Source organism: Pectinophora gossypiella, chromosome 14 (assembly GCF_024362695.1).
Source record: "Pectinophora gossypiella chromosome 14, ilPecGoss1.1, whole genome shotgun sequence".
Taxonomy (NCBI): Eukaryota; Metazoa; Arthropoda; class Insecta; order Lepidoptera; family Gelechiidae; genus Pectinophora; species Pectinophora gossypiella.
In genome coordinates this window covers 5954117-5977042 of record NC_065417.1, presented here as the reverse complement: position 1 = coordinate 5977042, position 22926 = coordinate 5954117, and the positions used below count along the sequence as shown (strand labels likewise).

The following is a 22926-nucleotide window of genomic DNA, read 5'->3' as shown; positions in this document are numbered from 1 at the left end:
AAAGCCGTGGTACTCCAGTTGGTAGAACGCTTGCCTCTCAGTTTGAGGTCGTAGATTCGAATCCAGCACAAGCCTAAACCAAATTGTCGAATTTGTTTACGAATTCACGTTTGGATTATAAATTATTATCACGTGCTCAGCGGTGAAGTGAAGAAACCCACATTCCCGAGAAATGCATTTTTGGAGGTATGTGGTTTCCCTTCGCGTGTTAGAAGGTCAGACAGGCAGTCGCTTCTGTAAAAAACAAGACCTGTCAAATCTTCTGACCGGTTAGGTAAGCGGACCCTGTTAAAAACGGGATAATGCTAGAGATGTAATGATAAAAAAATATCATATTTCATTAAATAACACTTTATACAGTTGTTATTTTTTTCTTTTTGTAAGGAATCGTCTAGAAAGTGATTAAAATAGAGATATGTAGAGTTTGTTTGCGGTTTGATAGGTACTTGTGTAATGAGGTTATGATTATAAAAAAAACGAAGTGTGGGTTTTATGCAGTATTTAGTACATCGTTCCCTTGTAGGTAACTGTGAAAGCGAAAACTGAGATCTGTGCCTTAAATGGTAGCGCCTTTTTGAAAAAATCACATTTTGATGTAATTTTATTCTACAATCCATCTTTGGAATTCGTATCAACAGTGGCTGCAAGTTGTCTTTGATTACTTGTGGCTCTGCCCACCCCATTAGGGATTACGGGCGTGAGTTTATGTATGTATGTATGTTTATTCTACAATACCTCGAAATAAACATACTACTTACTTTGATCTCCAGGTAAACTACATACCAGTTCCAATCTAATCTGTTGTGAGGTTTCGTTAACAAAAATCAAATCGGAATGTGATTTTTCAAAATGGCGCTACGCTATGAAGCGACTATACACATTGAATTAAGCTTTGTGGCAGAAAATATTTTTTACCTTTGATGGGTTTGCTCTTGGCCCCAGACTTGCCCGAAGGCATTGACGAGGCCTAAGATGGAGCGAACTGGCCCAGTAGGTGCCTGTTCACTCTGGCCTTGAACTTCTTATATGCATTCGGAAATATAGAAGACGGCAAAGAATTCCACTCCCTTTCCTAAGTAAATGAATGAACGAATGAATTATTTTTATTTCAGATCTAAATCCATATTTGTTAGTAACAATGTGAACTTAAACTATGTTAGTACCTATCCTACACACACATTACACATACATAGGAACTGCCAATTTGCTATTATTTACAACAGCATCCTCCTCGTAACATATCTTGAGCACACATGCATCTTCACCCAAAAACCCACAATAGGACTATCCCACCTATCAACAATGGGTTCCAGGAGGCTGTTGGTACCGCCCCTCAATCGACCTAACAGGGATGCCAGTCGCTTCCGTACTATAGCGTTAAAACCATCAGTGGACGCTTCGCTTGCTTCGTAAATACTTAAGTACTTAATTTATAACGTAAATTGCAGCATTTGCCGTCGTTGTGTGTGCCACGCGGTATAAGTAGGTACTATTTTTCCGCCAAACATTTCTCATTAGATACGCAATGCCAAACATTCACTCAATTTCATCGTATATTATTGTGGTTTAATGTGCATTTTATCAGCGTCGCGAATGGTGCTAACCTTCCAAACCTTGCAGTGTTACTTTGTGATAGAATAACGGCAGTGTAAATAAATAACGATAAACAATGCGACAATATGAAGTGAGTGTTTGAGGTTTGAAGTGAGAGCATATGAGAAGATGACGTCACTAAAGCACGGAGTGAATCTGAGCCGGCGAGCCTGCAGGCAGAGCCTCGCTGTGCTTGTGGTACTGGCCAGCTGCTTGCCGGCGAGTTGCAACCCTATTGAAGTAAGTGGTAACATTATTTCTTCAAGTGTTTTGGAGATTCTATCTTAGCACGCTGTTTTTTGCGTTAATGGTTAAATAGGACTTTAACGACTAGTTTTTAAATATTATTATAAAATCTTTACAACCAAATTTTCCACTTTATCAATCAATATTTTCGATTGATAGAGTGGGAGACCCATGAACAACTGTGTGACATATCTTCGCTGAAGTCGCGTATCTGAATTTTTTGCCAAATCTGATTTGCACCTTTTGCAATTGTCAATAAGACACAAATTAATTAAAAATAGTGAAAAATTGCAGATACGTCAGTTTGCTAAGTCTCCCACGCTGTATAGACTATTGTATGTGTGGAAAAATATAAAAAACTCTTGTAGGTGCCTATGGTGCTATACTAGCCTCTAGATTTCCCCAGGTCTACTTCCGATATAGTAAAATTTTCGCCCCAAAACATACTTAACATAAACACTAATAAACAAGCCGACTCAGTGATGTGCCATTCAAATTAAATTCAAATTAAAAAAAAAATATCTTTATTCAGTAGGTAACATAGTTACACTTTGAATAGTCAATTTTTACATAATAAACGTCTCATCCGCCTAAAACTACTGCAGCTTCTCACAACCTGTATAGCCGCGGAAAATAAGCATTCTTGGGAATATTCTTACTTTAAGAACATTCCCAACAGCAAAAAGGCGCAAAAGTAATGCAAAAAGCGCGTTATTACCTAACCTTTAGGCAAATAGGATTAAAGTACAAGAAGGAAAAATTTGAAAAAAATGAAAGAATTCCACCCACAGAGTTTCTACACGCCCTGTCTATGGAGTAATGGCGATTAATCCACCGACAAGAGCGCAGCTCTTAAATAAAGAGAGAGAGAGAAAGAGTTAACTATTAAAGTGTTTATACAACGGGAACATTCCCACTTTGGGCTTATCCCCGGGAACGGCACATCAGTGAGCCGATTATATGATCAGTCCCAAAGATCTGTGGACCATGTAATGAAAGTGATATAGATGGGTGATGCTGTTCTGAATAGACTACATAATTAAATTGGCTCGGAGATGTCACAACCATTATTATCATCCACTAGACAGTTTTATTAAGCGAACAGTTTACAATGACAGCTGTAGTTTGCAGATGACAGCCCATTTCATGGCAACACCGAGCTTATTCTCGTATTCTGTGAGAACGTTCTAGAGTATAATATAGAGGACTTACATAACGTAAACACTCATCGACGTTAACTCATGCTTTAGGATCAGCAAAGCCATAAGTTACCTGGCTATGAGACCCCCCCACACTAGCGACTATTTCGAACTTCTTCGCGACCACATCGAAGCAATTCATTTAAAAAAGCAATATTGCAATTTGACATTTGCGCATATAAAAGTAAGTGCGCAATGCAAAGAAATGCTTTGATGTGGCATTTTTAACCCCCCAGAGTTACGTAGATAACACGTCTGGCAGTTCAAAAATCCATAATCAGCTGTGTGTGCTTTCATCGATAATCGAGCCCGCTTCAAGCTCGCACTCGGTCGGCTATGCGTATTGTAGTTTTATTCTGTCTTAAGACTATGGTTAGGACAACAGGCCTAATTAATGAATGTTTTTAAATAACAATTTAATTAACAATTTAAAAACATTCATTCTTAATGTATTTTATAGTAAACATAGTTTAATTATGATATTTTCTCCAGGAGGATATATTAATGAAGTTGTATAATATACAGGGTGTTAGTAGCATCGCAACGAAAACCTTAAGGGATGATTCAAATCATGATTCTAAGCTGATATCAAATGGCACTTTCCATCGCAAAATTATAGAACTGAAAATAATTTTAAAAAACTAAAAAAAATGCGACGGATAATTCCACTTGATATTAAATCAGAATCATGGTCTGAATCATCCCCCTCAGTATTCGTTACGATGTCACTAATACCCTGTATATTCATCACTAGTTTTAGAGCCACGCTCTTCTCGGTGTAGCATTCTCCATTCTTGTCTATCAAAGGCCAATTCACTTCCTAATAAGACACGACTTTCGCCTTCTCTTTAATCTGTTCCATTTAAGCTCTTTTTGGTCTTCCCCGCCCTCTCTTTCCTTGTAGCTTCCCTTGTAGATTCGTTGTGTCTTATTAATTATTAATATACATATATATTATTATAATTAATGCATGCCGTGGCATGCTGGACATGTTATTTCTGTATGACCTACTTAATTCTAATATTGACTGTCCCCTCCTTGTCACCAATGTATCTTTTAACACCCCCAAAAAACGCACACGTCATACTGATATGATCCATACACCTGCCCACAAAACCAACTACGCAAAAAATTCTGTCATAACCCGCGTTTCCCGTACCTACAATAAAACTTTCAGGGATTGTGACCCCTTTTTTTTATCTAAAATTTCCTTCAAACATGGTTTAAGTAAGCATATTACAGAATCCACTCAAAACACCTAACACACACGCATTCACACGAACTGCAGCGATCATCCAGTGGACTCTTTACATCCGATCCCAAGATAACTAATCGGAGGGCTGGGGTGATCACTGTCTTTCACACACACACACGCACACGCACACGCACACGTACACACACACACACATACACACACACACACACACACACACACACACACACACACACACACACACACACACACACGCACACAAGCACGCACGCACGCACAAACACACACACACACATAATTTATGTATACTGATGCATCGATATACGGCGCATCTTCCGTTCTCTGCTAAAACTGTTTACATTTATAATTGTATGTGGAAGTTTGTAATGGCCTTCCAATTTATATACTTAAGTTTTATTAATACTATTAAGACGCTGTAAATTTCCCAAATAAGTAAAATAAAAAATAAAATAAATAAATATATATTACTTTGTCAAAATCACGCTACTCGTGTTGGAGCTGTTTAAATAACGCCATTTCAAATAAAGGAGTTGGTGCGTTAATTCGTCCGTTTGTAGCTGTCATAAATATTCAAAATAGCTCCTTCTTCAGTACAATTGAGTAAAGCTCCGTATCTCGCGGATTAAGATCGTAATCTCGACATAATCTTCTTTGTTCTTGAATGACTATTGCCATCGTAACTGCGAAACGGACGATTTTGTTGACCGAACATTGTGAGCTAACTTTTAAGTGTTAGGTACTAAATTAACTGAATTTACAAGATTTTGTGTTTAAAACGTAATTAGACATAAATATACTACTAGCTTTTGCCCGCGACTTCGTCCGCGTGGAGTTATAAAAGAGAGGTCTTTGTGTGTGTGGGAGTGCATGTTAAATTTCAAGCATCTAACTTATGCAACAACATTTTTTTCATGCTAACTCCCATTTTTCAAAACACACAGCCGTAACTAAAGTTTATATTTACTAATTTATGCATGCATGCTAGATTGAAAACATTTACTCGTATCTTAGGCGGTTTAGATTTTTTCATACAAATGTTTTTTCCCGCTAACTCCCGTACCCTTGGGAATTTCGCAATATTCTGTTGCAACTAAGCTTTAAGTTTACTAAGGTACCTGCATGCCAAATTTCAAGCGTCTTACTTAAGCGGTTTAGATTTTTCATACAAAAGGATTTTCCCGCTAATTCCCGTTCCCGTGGGAATTTCGGAAATTCCTTTCTTAGTGCACCTCCACGGTACCTAAGCTACGTCCCTTCCAAATTTCAAGTGCCTACGTTTAGCCGTTTAGGCTGTGCGTTGATATGTCAGTCAGTCAGTTTCTCCTTTTATATATTTAGATTTAAACACAAATTAAGAGAAAGATACCTATTTTATTAATATTTTTAATTTTCGAACTGATATAAAAAAGTGTTACCGCAGACATGAAGTAAAACGACGCAAGGTGAGGTAATCGGATTACATTTGCACGTGCTGTAGGTGTAGACATAACTGCATGCGACTGCACCGCTCCGGTTTGACTGCGGTGCGAGGCCTTTGGCACGCGCTACGCCGTAGGCATTCGGAGCCGGATGGCTACGCCGCTACGATATTATTACACTATTGACATTTCTTTTTTTTCGTTTTTTGTCACGCAAAGTCACTATAATTTTATTAATTTTAGAGTACTGCTGAAACTATATTAAAATTTAGTGTTTTTGGTCAATTACTCGGGTACATAATTATTTGATTAGTTCAGCTAATCCGCTAAATATATCTTATATAAAGTATTTAACCTGATGATGATGATAAGGTATACCTATCGATAAATTATAAGGTAACTAAACCCATATATAAAATCAATTTAAAAAATATTTAAATTTAATTGTAATTTTCAACTAGTTTCCAACTAGTCAAATCAGTTACTACACGAAATTACTATGGAATTTAAGTAAGTATTTTTTTTTTCTGTAGCCTAATCAATGGTTCTTGAACCATGAACCAAGTAAGTATATGAAAAAAAAACACACTGTGACGTCATAGAAAACGTAGTAAAATATCCTACTTATTATTACGTATTTTCTTGATTAAAATTCACAAAAAGTTAAAAAAAAAATGTTTATTAGTTTTAGATCTGTGTTTATTTGTAATCAGAGTTTCATAATTTATCTTAAACCTAGTACACGGCTCAATTATTGTCGACAGAACGGTTAAGAAAATCTGTGGTAATAACAGAAAATTGCATTGTTTACTCCATTCGTAATCGCTTGGCTCTGAATAATGTATGGTCGTGGGGTTAATCCTTCGTCGCAACCTTTTAAATATTATCCTCTGTTATTCGTACTGTTGTCCCTACTAATTATTGTAATTGTTAATGTAGGCTATTAATAGCCTCCGTGGTCTAGTGGTTAGAGCGTTAGGCTCACGATCTGGAGGTCCGGGTTCGATTCCCGATGGCGACATTGTCAAAATTACTGCGAGACTGTCTTTTGTTTGATAAGGATATTGGAGGCTTGAATCACCTGATTGTCCGAAAAAGTAAGATGATTCCGTGCATGCGAGTATGTTAAGCCGTTGGTCCTGGCTATTAGCCGTAAAAAATACATCTACCAACCCGCAGTTTAGCAGTGTGATGGCGTATGCTCCAATGCCCCTCCGGTTGATTGAGGGGAGGCCTGTGCGCAGCATTAGGACTAATATAGGCTGTTTATGTATGTATGTACGTATATAGGCTATTTATGTTATGTCTTATTGCAACTTTGTATTAACTATCCATGCACCCCGCCTCGCATCAATTCGTATCAGGCGCCGACCTGACTCCCTCTGGGTCTTACTTTAGTGTTAAATGGCTGAGGAGTAAGGGAGACAGCGGGTGGACTATGTTTCACTCGCACGTACACGTTAGGCCGGATTTCTGACGCGAAGATGGGCGGAGAAGAGCGGAGATGTGCGGATTTGACTTATCACAGCATTCGAGAGAGCGAAAAACGAAGACGCTCTGTCACTCTCTCTCTCTCACGGTGATTGGTCGATTCCTGCACATCTCCGCTCATTTCCGCAGAGCTCCGCTTCAATGGAAACGCAGCCTTAGGCGGCACAAGAACAAAAAATAAACGTTGTTTACGTAATAAGGCCAAATATTTCATCTTCGCACATTAATGAACATAATATATTATGGATAAAAAAACATTGCAAACAACTGGGTTTTGTTTACGCAAGATTTGAGGAAAATACTCGTAACATCCGGGAAGCTGAATGTGATTGAAACAAATGAAAATAACGATAATGTCCTGTACTCCTCGTAAGGTTGAATGTCCTTCTGGTAGAGGGTCGCTTGTGTGATACGGAATGAGCAACTTAGTGAAATGAGATACTTTTTACGAAACATTGATTTTTTAGCAACTGGTTACGAAACTTAGTTGCCGTGATGGAGAATGTATTACATATACGCAACTGGTTGCGTATTAAGACAACATTCTTCATTCACAACTAGTTGCCAACAAAGGAGTAAAATTCTTCCTTTGCAACTGGTTACGAAACGTGGTTGCGATGGCGGCCGAAGAGGATTTTTGATAATTTGAGACTGGCTTCTATTTCTAGATTATGGCATTTTAGTCTTTGATCCAGTAATTCGTCTGCGCGCGGGAGAACCAACTTGCTGAACGAAGCACCATTGACTCGGGCTGTCAGAACTATTAACGTAATTAATAATGAAGTGGACGTGTTTCTCTGTGCTCTGAGTGAATTCATAAAGGTATCATTGTTTATTATTAGTTATAGGATGTAGATGTTGTACTGTGTGTGTATATTCTTCACTATCGCATTGGGGATCACCTGTAATGATAGTGTATAAGTGTGTTATAAATAAATAGATATATAAAATCTAAAAAAGTAGTTTGACGTTTGTTTGCATTGCGCACTTAAGTACTTTTATATGCGCAAATGTCAAATTGCAATTTGCTTTTTTAGATGAATTACTTCGATGTGGCCTTTTAACACCAGTTCACCAGAGCAGTGAAGAATTTGTATACAAATCTTTATAATTACGTATAAGTCACATAACGACCTCAGTGGTCCAGTGGTTGAGCGTTAGCTCACGATCCGGAGGTCCCGGGTTCGATTCCCGGTGGGGACATATCACAAAAAATACTTTGTGGTCCCTAGTTTGGTTAGGACATTACTGGCTGATCACCAGATTGTCCGAAAGTAAGATGATCCGTGCTTCGGAAGGCACGTTAAGCCGTTGGTCCCGGTTATTACTTACTGATGTAAATAAGTAGTCGTTACTATGAGCCATATTAGGGGCCTTTGGCGGCTCAATAGTAACCCTGACACCAGGGGTGATGAGGTTGGTACTCCACCTCACAACCCACACGATAGAAGAAGAAGTCACATAGACTCTGCGCGATTCGTTAATTTAATAACCCTCCTTTTTGCTCCGCCGGTGTCGGGTAAAAATGTAACTTCATTTTTTAAATAAACACATCACATACTTGTATCTTTAATGTATAACACACTGTTTATCTTTAACCAGATTGTGTCATTATTGTTCCAAAAGGAAAAGTTAACCGACTCACGCGATCACGTCCAGTTGATGGATGTGGGTTTTAAATCTGCGGCGTTACGTATCATTTTCCTTTGACCGAGTTTGCGGGACATTCTGAGCACGTTAGCGATGTCATTTTTCTCGTATAATCATTTATTTTTGGAACTAAGTATGAAATAAACATTTGATATAAAGTCGTTTAGCGAATGGTTTTAAAGGAGGTTTAGTGAATGTTTGTTTATATTTGTCGATTTCGCTGTAGTTAAACAATGTTATCCATGGAATTTAGACAACTTGTGCCTCATGTTATACATAGATACATAAACTTACGCCTATTTCCCACCGGGGTAAACAAATATTATGGAATTCCATTGGCTTCAATCCTGTCACCGTCACTTTACTTTATTTCGCGACACTCGAACACAGCACGAAACACGATACTACCACTGCACTAACACTGCGCTTAATACTGCGCTTAACACTGTGCTTAACACTGCTTTGAACACTGTATTTCACTTCCACATTTTCTTCACTTTCCCTTTTTCACTTCTTCTTGCTCCGATCGTTTTAGAAACTGAACTGGCTTTCCTTGCTCTTCCCACTCCTAAATACCATATGGTCTCGTACTAGAATTCTTTTCTCGAATAATCTCGGGTGGAATCTTCTTGACCATTCTCGTAAAGAAAATCAAGGACGCAGCTATGCGTCAGTAAAGGATGCCGCTAAAAGGAAGATTTTACGATGACATTCTAGAAGTCTCTGGTTGCTGAGTTTGTTTATGCGATGTGACAGTCTCAATCCTTCACAATATAAAAAGCTTTACATAAAAAAATATACTTACAGGAGAGAAAGATATCATATAATACAAAAGAATAATACAATCCTCGGACCTTCTTTTGGCATGTCTACTATTTATTTTGTGTCTCAAGGTTAGATAGTAATAGACTATGTAGAACAAAAGCTTAACGGATTATTGACCCGGCTACTCACAGCGCTAAAACAACAAACTTGCTTTAATTGTAACAATTTAAGAACTGCAATTTCTACCTTTTATAGACGTACACTTGATCGTACAGTGTTTCTTATACCTACAGTAAAGAAGTCTCATTGGCAGTTTACTTGTAACGATCAATTTTGAAAATGGACGTCTCGTGTGGAGCTTCGAGAAGTTTCCATGCATGTTTAAGGATAAAAGTATGAACAGAATTGCAAAAGAATTTGCAATTTATGTCTGATACACTAATATTCAACACAGGCAATCTATTTAGGTATACCGAATACCCCCCTCTCTCTCTCTCTCTCTCTATCTCTCTCAATTTTACTGTCACAACGTTGACGGATGATTGTCGTGTTAAAGTGGGCATAGTCTCTTAGTTTACCTCCATCCATCTCCATCGACTTTAAAATTTTAGGCTCCGTCATTAATGTACAAGGCTTAATTCACTCCAGTGGTTTTCAATCTTTTGTCAGGACCCGAGAGTACTTTGATTCTGTGGCGAGATGCAGCACTAGTGAAAAAAACTTACAAAGTAATATACAATTATACTGCCTTTTTTCTATTTATTTACCGCCGCCAAGTTTTCCAAGTTAGCTAAGTTATTGCTGGGTTCAATAAAGATTCCGCGGGACGGAACCGCGGCGCGGGTTGGAAGCCTTTGCTTTAGTCTGAAAAGAGTTCATAGTATCTGAAGGTTGCGTCCTTGGATGTGACTTAGCTGTATATAATCGTCATCTCCCTAACATTATCCCGTTTTTCACGGGGTCCGCTTACCTGACCTGCAGATTTGACAGTCCGGTTTTTTACAGAAGCAACTGCCTGCCTGACCTTCCAAACCGCGAAGGAAAACCAGCACAATATAGGTTAGGTCACATACCTCCGAAATCCATTTCTCGGGAATGTGGGTTTCCTCACGATGTTTTTCTTCACCGCTGAGCACGTGATAATCATTTATGATCCAAACATTAATTCGAAAATAAACTTCTTCTTTTGTGTCGATGACAAGTCGAACAACGTAATTTATAATTTATCAACCCAAAATAAACTTGAAAATCATTAGTTTAGGCCTATGCTGGGATTTGAACTTGCGACCTCAAATTGAGAGTCAAGCGTTCTACCAACTGGGCTACCGTTATTAAATAATTTTGTTTGTCTTTGTAGTTGAGTTACGTGTAGTAACTTTGTCTTGCCCTATCTCACTAGGACAGCTTGCGTTAAGCTTTCGGAAAATTATTCTGTGTTCGATTGCCATCAACACATTTGGTTGCGCAAGGTACCCTTACAACTACATGCATACATTTTGTTGGCGCCCTTAACGTATCAGTGCAGTGTTTATGCCAGACGGAATTACTGATGTGAGTTTCTGTATTTTATATGTAAGGTCTTAGGAAAATGTTTACTCTTGCGACTTGCATCTCAAAGCTAGATACGCTCTACTTCACGAGATAATTATGAAGAGTATTCTACCAAACCCGTCTTGTAAACTTCGTTCGTGAAGACACAAGTACAACCTCGCTCTAGTGTGGTGGAAGGTCAGTATGACCATGTTATACTAGCTACTATGATGCAGCGAGGCAACGATAGTGAGCAGTCGCGTAACCAGTAAAATCCAGTATTTACCAACAAGGTTGAACTAAATATTCTCTAGGTACCTATTTACTGTGCTGTATACAAATCCTTCTCTGTCTGGTATATAAGATTATTTAGTTTCTATAACGGCCTCCGTGGTCCAGTGGTTGAGCGTTGGGCTCACGATCCGGAGGCCCTGGGTTCGAATCCCGGTGAGGACAATCACAAAAATCACTTTGTGATCATTAGTTTGGTTAGGACATTACACGCTGAAAGTAAGATGATCTGTGCTTCGTTGGTCCTGGTTACTACTTACTGACGTAAGTATGTAGTCGTTACATGAGCCATGTCAGGGGTCTTTGGCGGCTTGATAATAACCCTGACACCAGGGTTGATGCGGCTGGTGTTCCACCTCATAACCCACACGATAAGAAGAAGTTAGTTTCTATAATAAATATAAAGAAGTGTAGCAAAATCACGCCTATATACCTTATACGGGGAGAGCAGACCAATTAAGTATTACCTAATAATTCACAGGTCCTCCTAATGTTTGCTGAAAATGGATTGAAACATAGAATTGAAATATTATAATTTTGTCAATAGGAGTCTTGAAAAATGGTGTGCTGATATATTTTCTATCTGCATTGCATAGTACTTACTTGTCTTCTTTTTGCAATCTGTAAAGTATACCTACCATACTGCTGTGTTTACTTACAGACAATTTATTTGTTATAATGGAAGAGCGGGTCCTCTAAACACGGTCTATGTCGCTTAAATGGAGACCCGAATCCACCAGTAGTTAAGGCGTTATTGTAAAAGAAAATAAACATTTTTTTTTTCAACGATTCTATACTGAAAAAATAATCGTGTATTTATCGTCACAGCTTCAAAAGCGAAAGGTCACCGACTGATCCTCTCAATACGAATTCACAGAAACTACAAGTTCTAGGAGTGTCAAACTTTGCCTGGGTTCCTTTTAGGACGTTGGGGTTTTGCGAAATTCAACCTCTGAGGGGGTAAAAAGGGGTGGCGAGGTTTGTATGAAATTTCTATAGTTTTAATAGTTGGGTATGACGTCAACGAAATCGCGGGTAACAGGTAACATCCATACAAATATTATATCTGCGAAAATGTATGTGTGTGTCTGTGTGCCTGACTGTTTGTTTGTCCGTCTTTCACGGCAAAACGGAGCGACGAATTGACGTGATTTTTAAATGGAGGCAGATAAAGTGATGGAGAGTGGAGTGAGCCAATGGGCTACTTTTTCTCTTTTTCTAACTCCCCTCTTCCCTAAAATGGGGGGTGGAAATTTATATGACACATTCCGCAATTTTTAAGGTAGAAAGCTAATAATTTGTATGCGGACTTTTTGTGACTTACAAAAAAATCGTGCATTTTTTTGCAAACCTGTCCTCAATCGCTTTAAAGAAGGGGTGAAATTTTATATGGGCTTTTTCGCAGTTTTCGGGGTAGGAAGCTAATAATTGGTACATTAGGAAAGGGGAACTGTGTTATTTCGAATTTAACGCGAGGGAAGCCGCGGTCAAAAGAAAGAAAGAAAGAAAGAAACATTTATTATTTAGGACACCACAGACACGGATTACATATATATGCATTATAATGACATCACATCAGAAGTCAACGCACACACGAAATATTTTCTATAATTAAATAGTTAGTTAAATATAATAAGAAGTCTAGAAAACAGCAGGAAATAGGTGAATGTCTATCAGGTACTGGTAAATGACATCACGAGGGGATAGCTAGTTCCTATATGAAGAGCACAACCGTTTGACCTAGAAATGAATGCAGCTAAAGCAATGTGCGCTTGTGGTAGCACGTGGAAGCGTAGGGTTGATTAAATGAAATAAATTGTGGACATTTTGTTGTAAAGTAGAACGATAATTCATAATTCAAATTCAAATTCAAAAATATCTTTATTCAGTTGGTAACATAGTTACACTTGGAATCGTCAATTTTTAAATAACGAACGTCTCATCCGCCTAAAACTACTGCAGCTTCTCACAACCTGTATAGCCGGGCTGTATAGCTGGCCATAAAACATCAATGCAATACCACATTGTATGCATTTAATTGAATATTTTTATCAGATGACTATAAAGAAAAAAAATGGGTCTGCCTAACAATGAACTATAAAAAAAAAACATAAACATAAGCCCACGACTATATCCTAAGTCAGATAGTCAGCAATACATCCATCGCAAGATGAACTGAGCATCTACACCTTACCGAGTTTTCTGTTAGACCAGCGTGATAGGCGAGCCGTATCGCCGTCTATAACGGTCGAGCCAACTGTGTGACAAATTTTTAAATGGCTAAGGAATATTGCTACTTGACATTTGTTAGCATGCGCAAACATTGTCGAAACAGGGGGGGGGGGGGGGGGTGGGGGGGGGTGTTTGATAAACCTAGCTCGGACGCTGACAACAGCCAACATTCGTAATTATTGTCCCCCGTTCACTCCCTGCTCGTATCTGATTGCATTCGATTACAGTGACAAAGCAAATTCAAGCTCCTATCTCAGCGATCTAAAGTGATATGTGAGAAGGCTGACGTAATCGATCTTAGCTAGCACACGTCGATAAACAACATTATCAATGTATTTTATAAAGGGAGGTAAAATTTTACCGATATAGCAATAGATGCGTTACCTTCCTCATACTACACTAAGCTATTCATGCGTTTTACCTATCTACTTTTTACGAAACGACAAGCCGTCATTGCTAGCCCTTGATAACGTAAGTGTTACCATTATATTGGTATCTCCAATGTATTTAATTACTATTCCTTGTCACATATATAAAAATCATTAAAACTGTGAGTACGTAAATATTTTACTAAAAGTTCAAAATTTCCTTGCAAGATAATTTAAAAACTAAAATAAAGAAATGGCAACGTAGAGTGGGATGACGTCAGCTGGGCTTGAAATGCTAGCTGTCACTTTTGAGCATAAGTACCTGGCTTTCTTATACCATGTATGACATAAAATAATGTGTTATGACGTCATCAAAAATGTTCTAATGTCGAACTCTTACCTTGCATTAATATGACAGAAGAATGCGATAGCGTATCGCTCTTAACGTTAGGGAGGTAACAACCTATAGTTCCGTCGCGCGCGACGCGACACAAACTCATCTAAAGTTTAAGAGGATTACATTATTGTATGTCCTAAGCTACATGTCGGAGTAAAGCAGTGAGTGTCATTGTACTACAGAGTTACTTAAGCGTATGAAATGTAAGTAAACGCAAGTATGAAAACAATACCTTCGTGGTCTAGTGGTTGGAGCGCTAAGCTCACGATCTGGAGGTCCGGGTTCGATTTCCGATGGGGACATTGTGGAAATCACTTTAAGAGATTGCCTTTTGCAGGCTTGAATCACCTGATTGTCCCAAAAAGCAAAATAATTCCGTGCTTCGGAAATGATTCGTGCACGTTAAGCCGTTGGTCCCGGCAACTAGCCGTACAAACACCTCCAACAACCGGGGGTGGTGGAGTATGCTCCATACGCTATCCGGTTGATTGAGGGGAGGTCTATGTCCAGCACCGCATATAGGCTGTTTATGTTATGTTATGCAAGCATGAAGTGTGAACCTTGTGTGACCTTCACAATAATGTCAAAAAGCTTCCCGCTTAGACTTCACGTTTTCGCTTACGTGCCTTTGGAAAGTGTCTGGAAACGTGATAAATTACGTGCTTTAAGTTTCGCACCCCTGAAATAGCTATTTTAAAATTCCGTCGTCTAACACGGTGGTTATGTAAATCGATGTTCCGTGTCAGGCGCCTAACATGAACTATAGATAAGTAGCAATGCTGGCTGCACTGCCGGGAAAGCAAGGCCCATGCGCGCAAGGATTTAGTATGAAACCTTGAACTTTCAGGCCTGGCCCGGTTGTCTCAGTTTTCAGGTGCAGTGTACATTAAAACCATAGATTAAAGAATAATATTATGTGTAGAATGACACATAGTATTAACACACACACACACACACACCCACCCATATTACACATACTACACGTATTTACACATACTATGAGTGTGATGTGGCAGTTTAGGACAATAGTACTCAATCTATTTAGTATTTACTAAATCTAGAGTTTACAAACAAGTGTAATCCTTAGCCGAACTACAGGGTATTAGCCTTTATTAATTGGATAGTTCTCGGAGCTTAGATACTCTACTGAATTTATTTGTTGTTAGTGGTTACGGTTTAAGCTTACAGCACACACAGGAGGGAAAGCGGGACAGGCGATTTTCGAAATAAACCTTATCTAATCTTAGATATAAATACTTTTTACAAAATTTCAAATCGTGCTTGTGTTTGTAGGTATGAAATTTTATGTAAACACATCGTCAAAAAGAGATCAAACGTCGAACTTTTTGTTACAGTGGTCTAATACTGGCAACATTACCCTAAAATCGAATATCGATGCGTCATCCAATAGCGCCATGAGAAAAGTCCCTTATAGCATAGAATAAGGAATAATACTATGTATAGAACGGCAACACTCCGCTCCCCACCAGCGGCTGAGCTAGGTTTACCCCCTGGACACAGTTTAGACTTGAATCGTATGGCGTCTGACGTCACACACACAGATGCGCGTGTACGATAACGTTAATGTGTGGTGTCTGTGTAAAACGAGGTTGTTTGTATGAAGTGTCCGGGGTTTGCTTATAGTATGAAACGTGAAACAAAATCCCGCTATCTTGTTTTACCACCATACCACATTATGTGCACCAAGTTCAAGTGTGTAAATCATACATAATTTTAATATCTTAGACAAGACACCAACGAGAGCTATCATATATAAATTCTTAATGGCCGTAAATAACATTTTACGACAACACAATAACTCTTTATTGCTCATAAAACAGGGAATATTTGATTTGAAAAGAATTTATTACAATGTGTGAAAATTTAAATTGCATTTGCGACTTTTAAGTTCGTAGAAACACATTTTAAATGAATAATTCGTTTGAAAAAAATATTTACCTACGAGTAAGTATACTCTATATTATATAATACTGGAATCACACAAAGTGGATAGTATATACTTAAAAAACTCACATTTGTATTTAATATTAATTTAAAAGGTCACTCGAAATTGACCATTAAAACATTACACAAGAGTGAATTCTCCAACTGCTTAGGTACTACAAAGTTAAAGCTAGCTATCAAGCCATTGTTATCTTCAGTAGATACAACATAAGGTACATAATACTTTACAGAGGAACAAAGGGCACCGTGTCACGGAGGTACCACGGTTATTATTAGATATCTACGAGAGATCTTTTCCTGCTTGTTGCAGTTTTAGTGTAATATGAAATATATTCGTCTTGAAGGTTTCTTTCTTCATTCTTTATTATAACATCCTCATAAATGAATAGTACTTAACAAAATTGGGATGGTACCTACATACTTTCTCCAAGTAACTTAAAGTCGTGAGAGCGAGCGTTCTTTTAAAATCCAAACCCCATTTTTTAATTATTGTGTATGGAAATCAGCGCTATTACCTACGAGGTTAAGACAATTCTGACACGTGCGAATTTTATAGCGGTTAACCGCACGGTAAGTCTAAGCTAACTTGGTCGCGCGGATTAACGTCTCGCCGCGCGGATCGATTGAACAGTACATACTTGTAATCGTAATATGTCATACATACCGTAGCCATAGTGATCCGCAAGGTGAGGCGGTTCGTCGTAAGCCAACCACCATCCCACCGCGCGGAAAGGCGGGACCGTAAAACCGCATCACCGCTAACCGTGACGGTTCGTTGTGTGTGTGTATCGCCTAAACACGTAAGGGACACATATTTAGGATCTTTTTCTCACGTTGTTTTTATCAAAACTAGTAAGGGTAACCTACCCTTTCCTTTTTCCTCAACATTGTCTTTTAGAGTCGATTTTAAGAATGTATAGGTAACATTGTTAAACTTTCGATATATGATTGTAACAAAACATTTTCTCCTTTTTCAGAGCACCACGAAACAGACTCCGTCCATAGCAGTCGATGGCATGTCCACTTACCCTGGGCTGGGGTTCGGCCCTATGGGCCCTGTGGCCCCGTTACCAGGAGAGCCCCCAGGGACTCAGCTCCGGCAACAAGCGGAGACCACAACTGAGGCCCCGGAGGCCACAGACACGCCCAAGAAAGAAAGGACCCTGGTCATAGCGGCTTTTGAATTCCACCGTGTGGAGACGCCATTTTTAATTGGATTGTGGATCTTCTTCGCCAGCCTTGCGAAGATTGGTAAGTATTTTCAGTAGTTATTTTATTAATTACGTGAATATTCGAAATAACACTAGAAGTTCAAATGTATGCGGCAATACAGTTGAGTGTTCCTAAATTTTGACAATTCTTTATACTGTCCAACTAAAATGTTACAAGGCTACTTTCCTATTCATATCAGTTACTTTTTTACTAAACATTAAAACACGAAATTACTAAGGAAATTGTATGATAAAGCACACTGTAACGTCACAGAAAAACGTGATAAAATGTCGGACTTATTATTTACGTTTTTCTTGATTACTTACTTAAAATTCTTAAAATAGAAAAAAGAAAATGTTTTTCAGTAAATAATCAGAATTTTATAATTTATCTTGTACCTAGTTCACGACCCAATTACGGCCAGGAATTTACCATAAGTACGTAGAAATATGCCATATACCTACTTACTACTAGGTATATAATGCTTCTTCATAAAAGTAAAAGGTCCAGGTAGATATACTGTTCTACTATATAGTTATATAGTGGCTCGTGGTGAGGTCTTGGCTAGTTTCCAACACAGTTGACAGAGTTCCAAAGTCACTTCTGCTTTAGTTTAACGATTGCTGACACGAGGCAATAGTTTCACATAGTTTTCGACACTGGCTAGTGGCTGTGATAGCCGATTTATGAAGTTTTATTTAAAAATAAATTACGTACCTCGTATAGTGAAATATGGGCAAGAAATGTAGCAGGGTACTCCATGATTTTAACGCTCTCAATGCACCTACAGTGAAATAATTGTAATATACTAAAGCCAACACCCGCTCCGCTCAAGTTGAGCCTTTCACATGAAAAATATTGGAATTTTAGGCTTGGTGTTGTTGAGTCGTGTCGTATCAGGTTGCCAATCATATTTCCTCTCCGGTTGTCTGAAGTATCTATTATTGTTATTATGGTTTGGAACATCATAGAAGGAAAAATTGAAGGAAAGAGAAAAAGGGGAAGGTAAAAGACAAGGTGCAGGTCGTATCAGGATTTGGTGGAGAGAAGAGAGGAATGGCGATTACTGCATCGACAAGAGCGCAGCTCTTAAATAATTAGAGATTTGTTTCAAAAGTTTCAGGATGAGTGATGAAGCGATTGAAATTATTGACTAGATGTTGACTTGATCAGTCGCGTCAAACTGATGGCCGCACCGTTTTTCATTCAAAGTTGACTCGATTCCCATCTACTGGTCTAGTGTGCTTTAATCTATGCCCTAACTCTATCTCGAGATACAGCAAAACTTGACTTTAGATTATTTAGATTTGAGCTTTGAGAATCATTATTCGTAGTGACTTTCTTACTAAAAGAAAATACAATTAATTATTTACACGATATCGTTAGAATTTTACTCTCGAACGTATTTAAAAACACAACGCTAAGAAAGGTGAAACACTTTTCCTTTTTTCATTAATTTAAGAGCCACGCTCTTGTCGGTGTAGCGTTCTCCAGTCTTGTCTATCAAATGCCAATTCTGTCACTTCCTTACAAGACACGACGTGCGTGTTCTTGTTTTTATTTTTATATCGCTACAAAATACTCTTTTATCGTCAACAGTACTCTACTTAGTACCTGACAATTATTGCGTAAGTATTAGCGTTACACTGCTGTATATTTGAAGGGAACTGAACGAGGGTTTAGTGGTCTATTCGACCTTTGACCGTGCTTAGGGTCGACCCAAATCTAGCACTAGCGTCGATCTCAATTGTAGCGATAAACGACAAAGAACTTTATTTCACAGACTTTTCGCGTATTGTAATAAATAAACAAAATATGTAATAAATTCACTTATTCGATGTTACGACCATCGATGTAGAATGCTTTATATGAGGCATACCTTCGATAGTAAGCACGTTCGCTGTAGTGACCTTTCGATGCAAAGTGTTCGATGCTACGGCCATCGATGTTTTTACTTACGATTTTATAATCCCTAATTGCAGTAGGCATAAATAAGTTTGTAAATAAGTGTAGGCTTTATATCCAGAGCTTAAAACATGAATTTAAACTATCAATGTCTCACAGAAACAAAACCAGGGTTGAAGGGGTTGGTAATCCACCTCATAACCCACACGATAGAAGAAGGAGAAACAATACATAATGTAACGGCGATAAATCATGAATCTTGCAGTCGGTTTGAAATCGTTGTTACTTAGATAGTTAAGTATGTGGTGAATCGTGAGCAGTTATATTTTTTAAATGTAGACATAGCTTTGTCGCGTAATGTAAGTTAAAGGTCTACCTAGTTAAATACCTACTTATTCTGTGCTCAAAGGATATTGCTCAACTTCAACTCAAATGCTGCTTAGATATGGGAGTACCTGCGTTGGGTTCCTGGCACAATATTGTATGTCATCGTCATCATAATATTATAATAATTACTTTTTAAACTCGATCCTGGCGTTCTAGAAAAGAACCGTATTATATTGCTCTCTTTTTGTGAATGAATAGGCTAGTTTCCACCTAATCAAATCAGTTAATTTTTACTAAACGTAAAAACACGAAATAAATATAGAATTTGTATGAAAAAGCACACTGTGACGTCATAGAAAAAAAGGTAATAAAATACATTGTTTTAAGTTTACGCGGTTATTATCATAATTAAAACACATAATAACGGGTTCTTACCGCGTTTAAATGGGGATATGAGACTCCCGATATTTCGACACTGTTGCAAGTGCCATGATCACGGGATTACTCATTAATATCTATCCCCATTTAAACGCGGTAAGAACCCGTTATTATGTGTTTTAATTAAGGTAATAAAATGTTTATAAACGTGATTAAAATTTATAAATAAGGAAAAAAGAAAAACGACGACGGTCTTACTTGGCTCAGAGGTTGTCCGTGGCAATCCAGAGCGGTAACGCTGCTAGTGTCATGGGCACTTTAGGGCCAGGTTTGACACGGAGTGGGTTCTAGGTTAAGTAATTTTAAGTTGGATTATTTGACTTTTTGTAATGAACTTTATTTTGTAAATATAAATAATCAGAATTTCATAATTTATCTTGAACCTATTACACGATCCAATTGTAACTATACTGTTTATGGGTACGACATTAGATTAGAATTATGTTTATTTATCAAAAAACTTAAACATGTATACATTACTAGCGGACCCCGCACTAGAGAAACCCTATATCGTGGAGTTTTATATTTGTTTTCTATCATTAACTTTTAGCTTTAACAGTAAAAGGTTAAAATTGCTAGAGCATTGAGTTCGCGATCTCGATCTGGGTTTGATTTCCGGATATTTTTTCCCATTTAATTATTAAAATTAAATATACATAGGTAGACGTTCCTTATGGTCCATAGTTGGGCCACCAGCGACGGCATCCTGAGATACGCCCCTTAATCGCTATCCGCTTACAGTAGGATGAGAAACAAATAAGTGACAGACGGGATAGTTGATAAGTAGGCTTCGTTACATAACAAAATTAGGTCGTCTAAGTTCCACTACCATTTAGACCTGTGATCATCCCTTAAGGTACGGTCACGAGCATTAATTTGTATACACTTTGGTACCATATCACATTAACTTTTTTGACAAATTGAACTGTAACTCTCACTAAATATCAAATATGTTAGTGCGACAGAGTCCTAAAGTGGGTACATTATATTGCTCATGTCTGTACTCCCTCACCGCGAACATTCGTCTGCAATGTAATGTTACAGATCCGAGCATTACAGAGAGAGGTGAACCGCTAATAAGCAGATATGCAGTATTGTAACGTAATTCTCAAAATCGAATCATAATTATTGCATTACAGGGGAATGCTAGTCTAGTTTGGTTAGGACATCACAGGCTGATCACCTGATTGTCCAAAAAGTAAGATGATCCGTGCTTCAGAAGGCATGTTAAGCCGTTGGTCCCGGTTACTACTTACTGATGTAAGTAAGTAGTCGTTACATGAGCCATGTTAGGGGCCTTTGGCGGCTCTATAGTAACCCTGACACCAGGGTTGATGAGGTTGGTACTCCACCTCTCAACCCACTCGATAGAAGAAGAAGGGGAATGCTCCCGGTGAAGGAGTACCTTCACTCACCTGACCAGGCACTGAAGCAGTGTCAAGTAATAGCATGGAACTAGAAATAATACTTAAATCCTGCATTACATCATAGTATAGGTAACTCCTTGGCCTTCTCCTTGCGACTTCACCGTCTGTGTTTAAAATATGCGATGTTGCATAAATCACTGAAGATGAGAAGACTGAAGGTCACTGTAGTCCTGTGATTCACCGGCTTGCTACTCAATAGGGGGGTGTGGGTCCGAACCCCTGTACCGGACTTGCACTCATCATCATCAGCCGTACGACGCCCACTGCTGGGCATCTCCACGACAATCGGTCCTGCGCTGCTCGCATCCAGCGGCTTCCCGCGACCTACTACATAAACATGAACTGCCTATATACGTCCCACTGCTGGGCACAGGCCTCCCCTCAATCAACCGGAGGGGGTATGGAGCATACTCCACCACGCTGCTCCACTGCGGGTTGGTGGAGGTGTTTTTACGGCTAATAGCCGGGACCAACGGCTTAACATGCCCTCCGAAGCACGGAATCATCTTACTTTTTCGGACAATCAGGTGATTCAAGCCTGAAAAGTCCTTACCAAACAAAGGACAGTCTCACAAAGTGATTTCGACAATGTCCACATCGGGAATCGAACCCGGACCTCCAGATAGTGAGTCTAACGCTCTAACCACTAGGCCACGGAGGCTGTTGATATCAGATATTAATTTATCAACACAGTTGGCTCGACCATAATAGACGGTGATACGGCTTACCTATCACGTTGGTGTAATAGAAAGCTCGGTAAGGTGTGGGTATTTAGTTCTTGTGATGGATGTACCTCTGACTATCCCGATTGGGATACAGTCGTGAGCTTATGTGATTTTGCATAAATTGATCCCGATATTGTCATACCCGCATTACCCGGCCAATGTGAACGTTGAGACTTATTACAAAGTTCCTTCGTTCACTTAATAAAACCCCTTTCTGCCTAACAAAGTTACTCATGGCTCCGCAAGTACGGTGTGCGGGAGCGTGCTTAACTTATTATTAGATTCACCATAATGCCGCAGCGTTGAAGCTTTTTATCTTACTTACGTCAGCATTTATTATTCTTTATTGGGCTACTAGCCCAAACACCTCCATCTACCCGCAGTGGAGCAACATAGTGGAGTATGCTCTATACTATACCACCTTCAGCTGGTTGAGGGGAGGCCTGTGCCCAACAGTGGCACGTATCTGGGCTTATTTTACATTACTTATATATCTTTACGTCATTATTTTAT

General features: G+C 38.7%; 1 protein-coding gene across 7 annotated transcripts in view; it reads left to right on the top strand.

Annotated features, from left to right (window-relative positions):
* LOC126372441 (sodium/hydrogen exchanger 3) overlaps positions 1–22926 on the top strand; it is an 88715-nt gene that overhangs the window by 35259 nt on the left and 30530 nt on the right. For 3 of the 7 annotated variants that reach the window (XM_050018204.1, XM_050018198.1, XM_050018199.1), the window contains exons 2-3: positions 1621–1833; positions 17357–17630. In XM_050018204.1, the coding sequence (XP_049874161.1) occupies positions 1723–1833; positions 17357–17630 (385 nt within the window). In that variant the 5' untranslated portion in view covers positions 1621–1722. Of the gene's footprint in view, positions 1–1585; positions 1834–17356; positions 17631–22926 lie in introns of all 7 variants that reach the window. The other 4 variants (XM_050018201.1, XM_050018203.1, XM_050018200.1 and 1 more) reach the window with 2 other exon arrangements.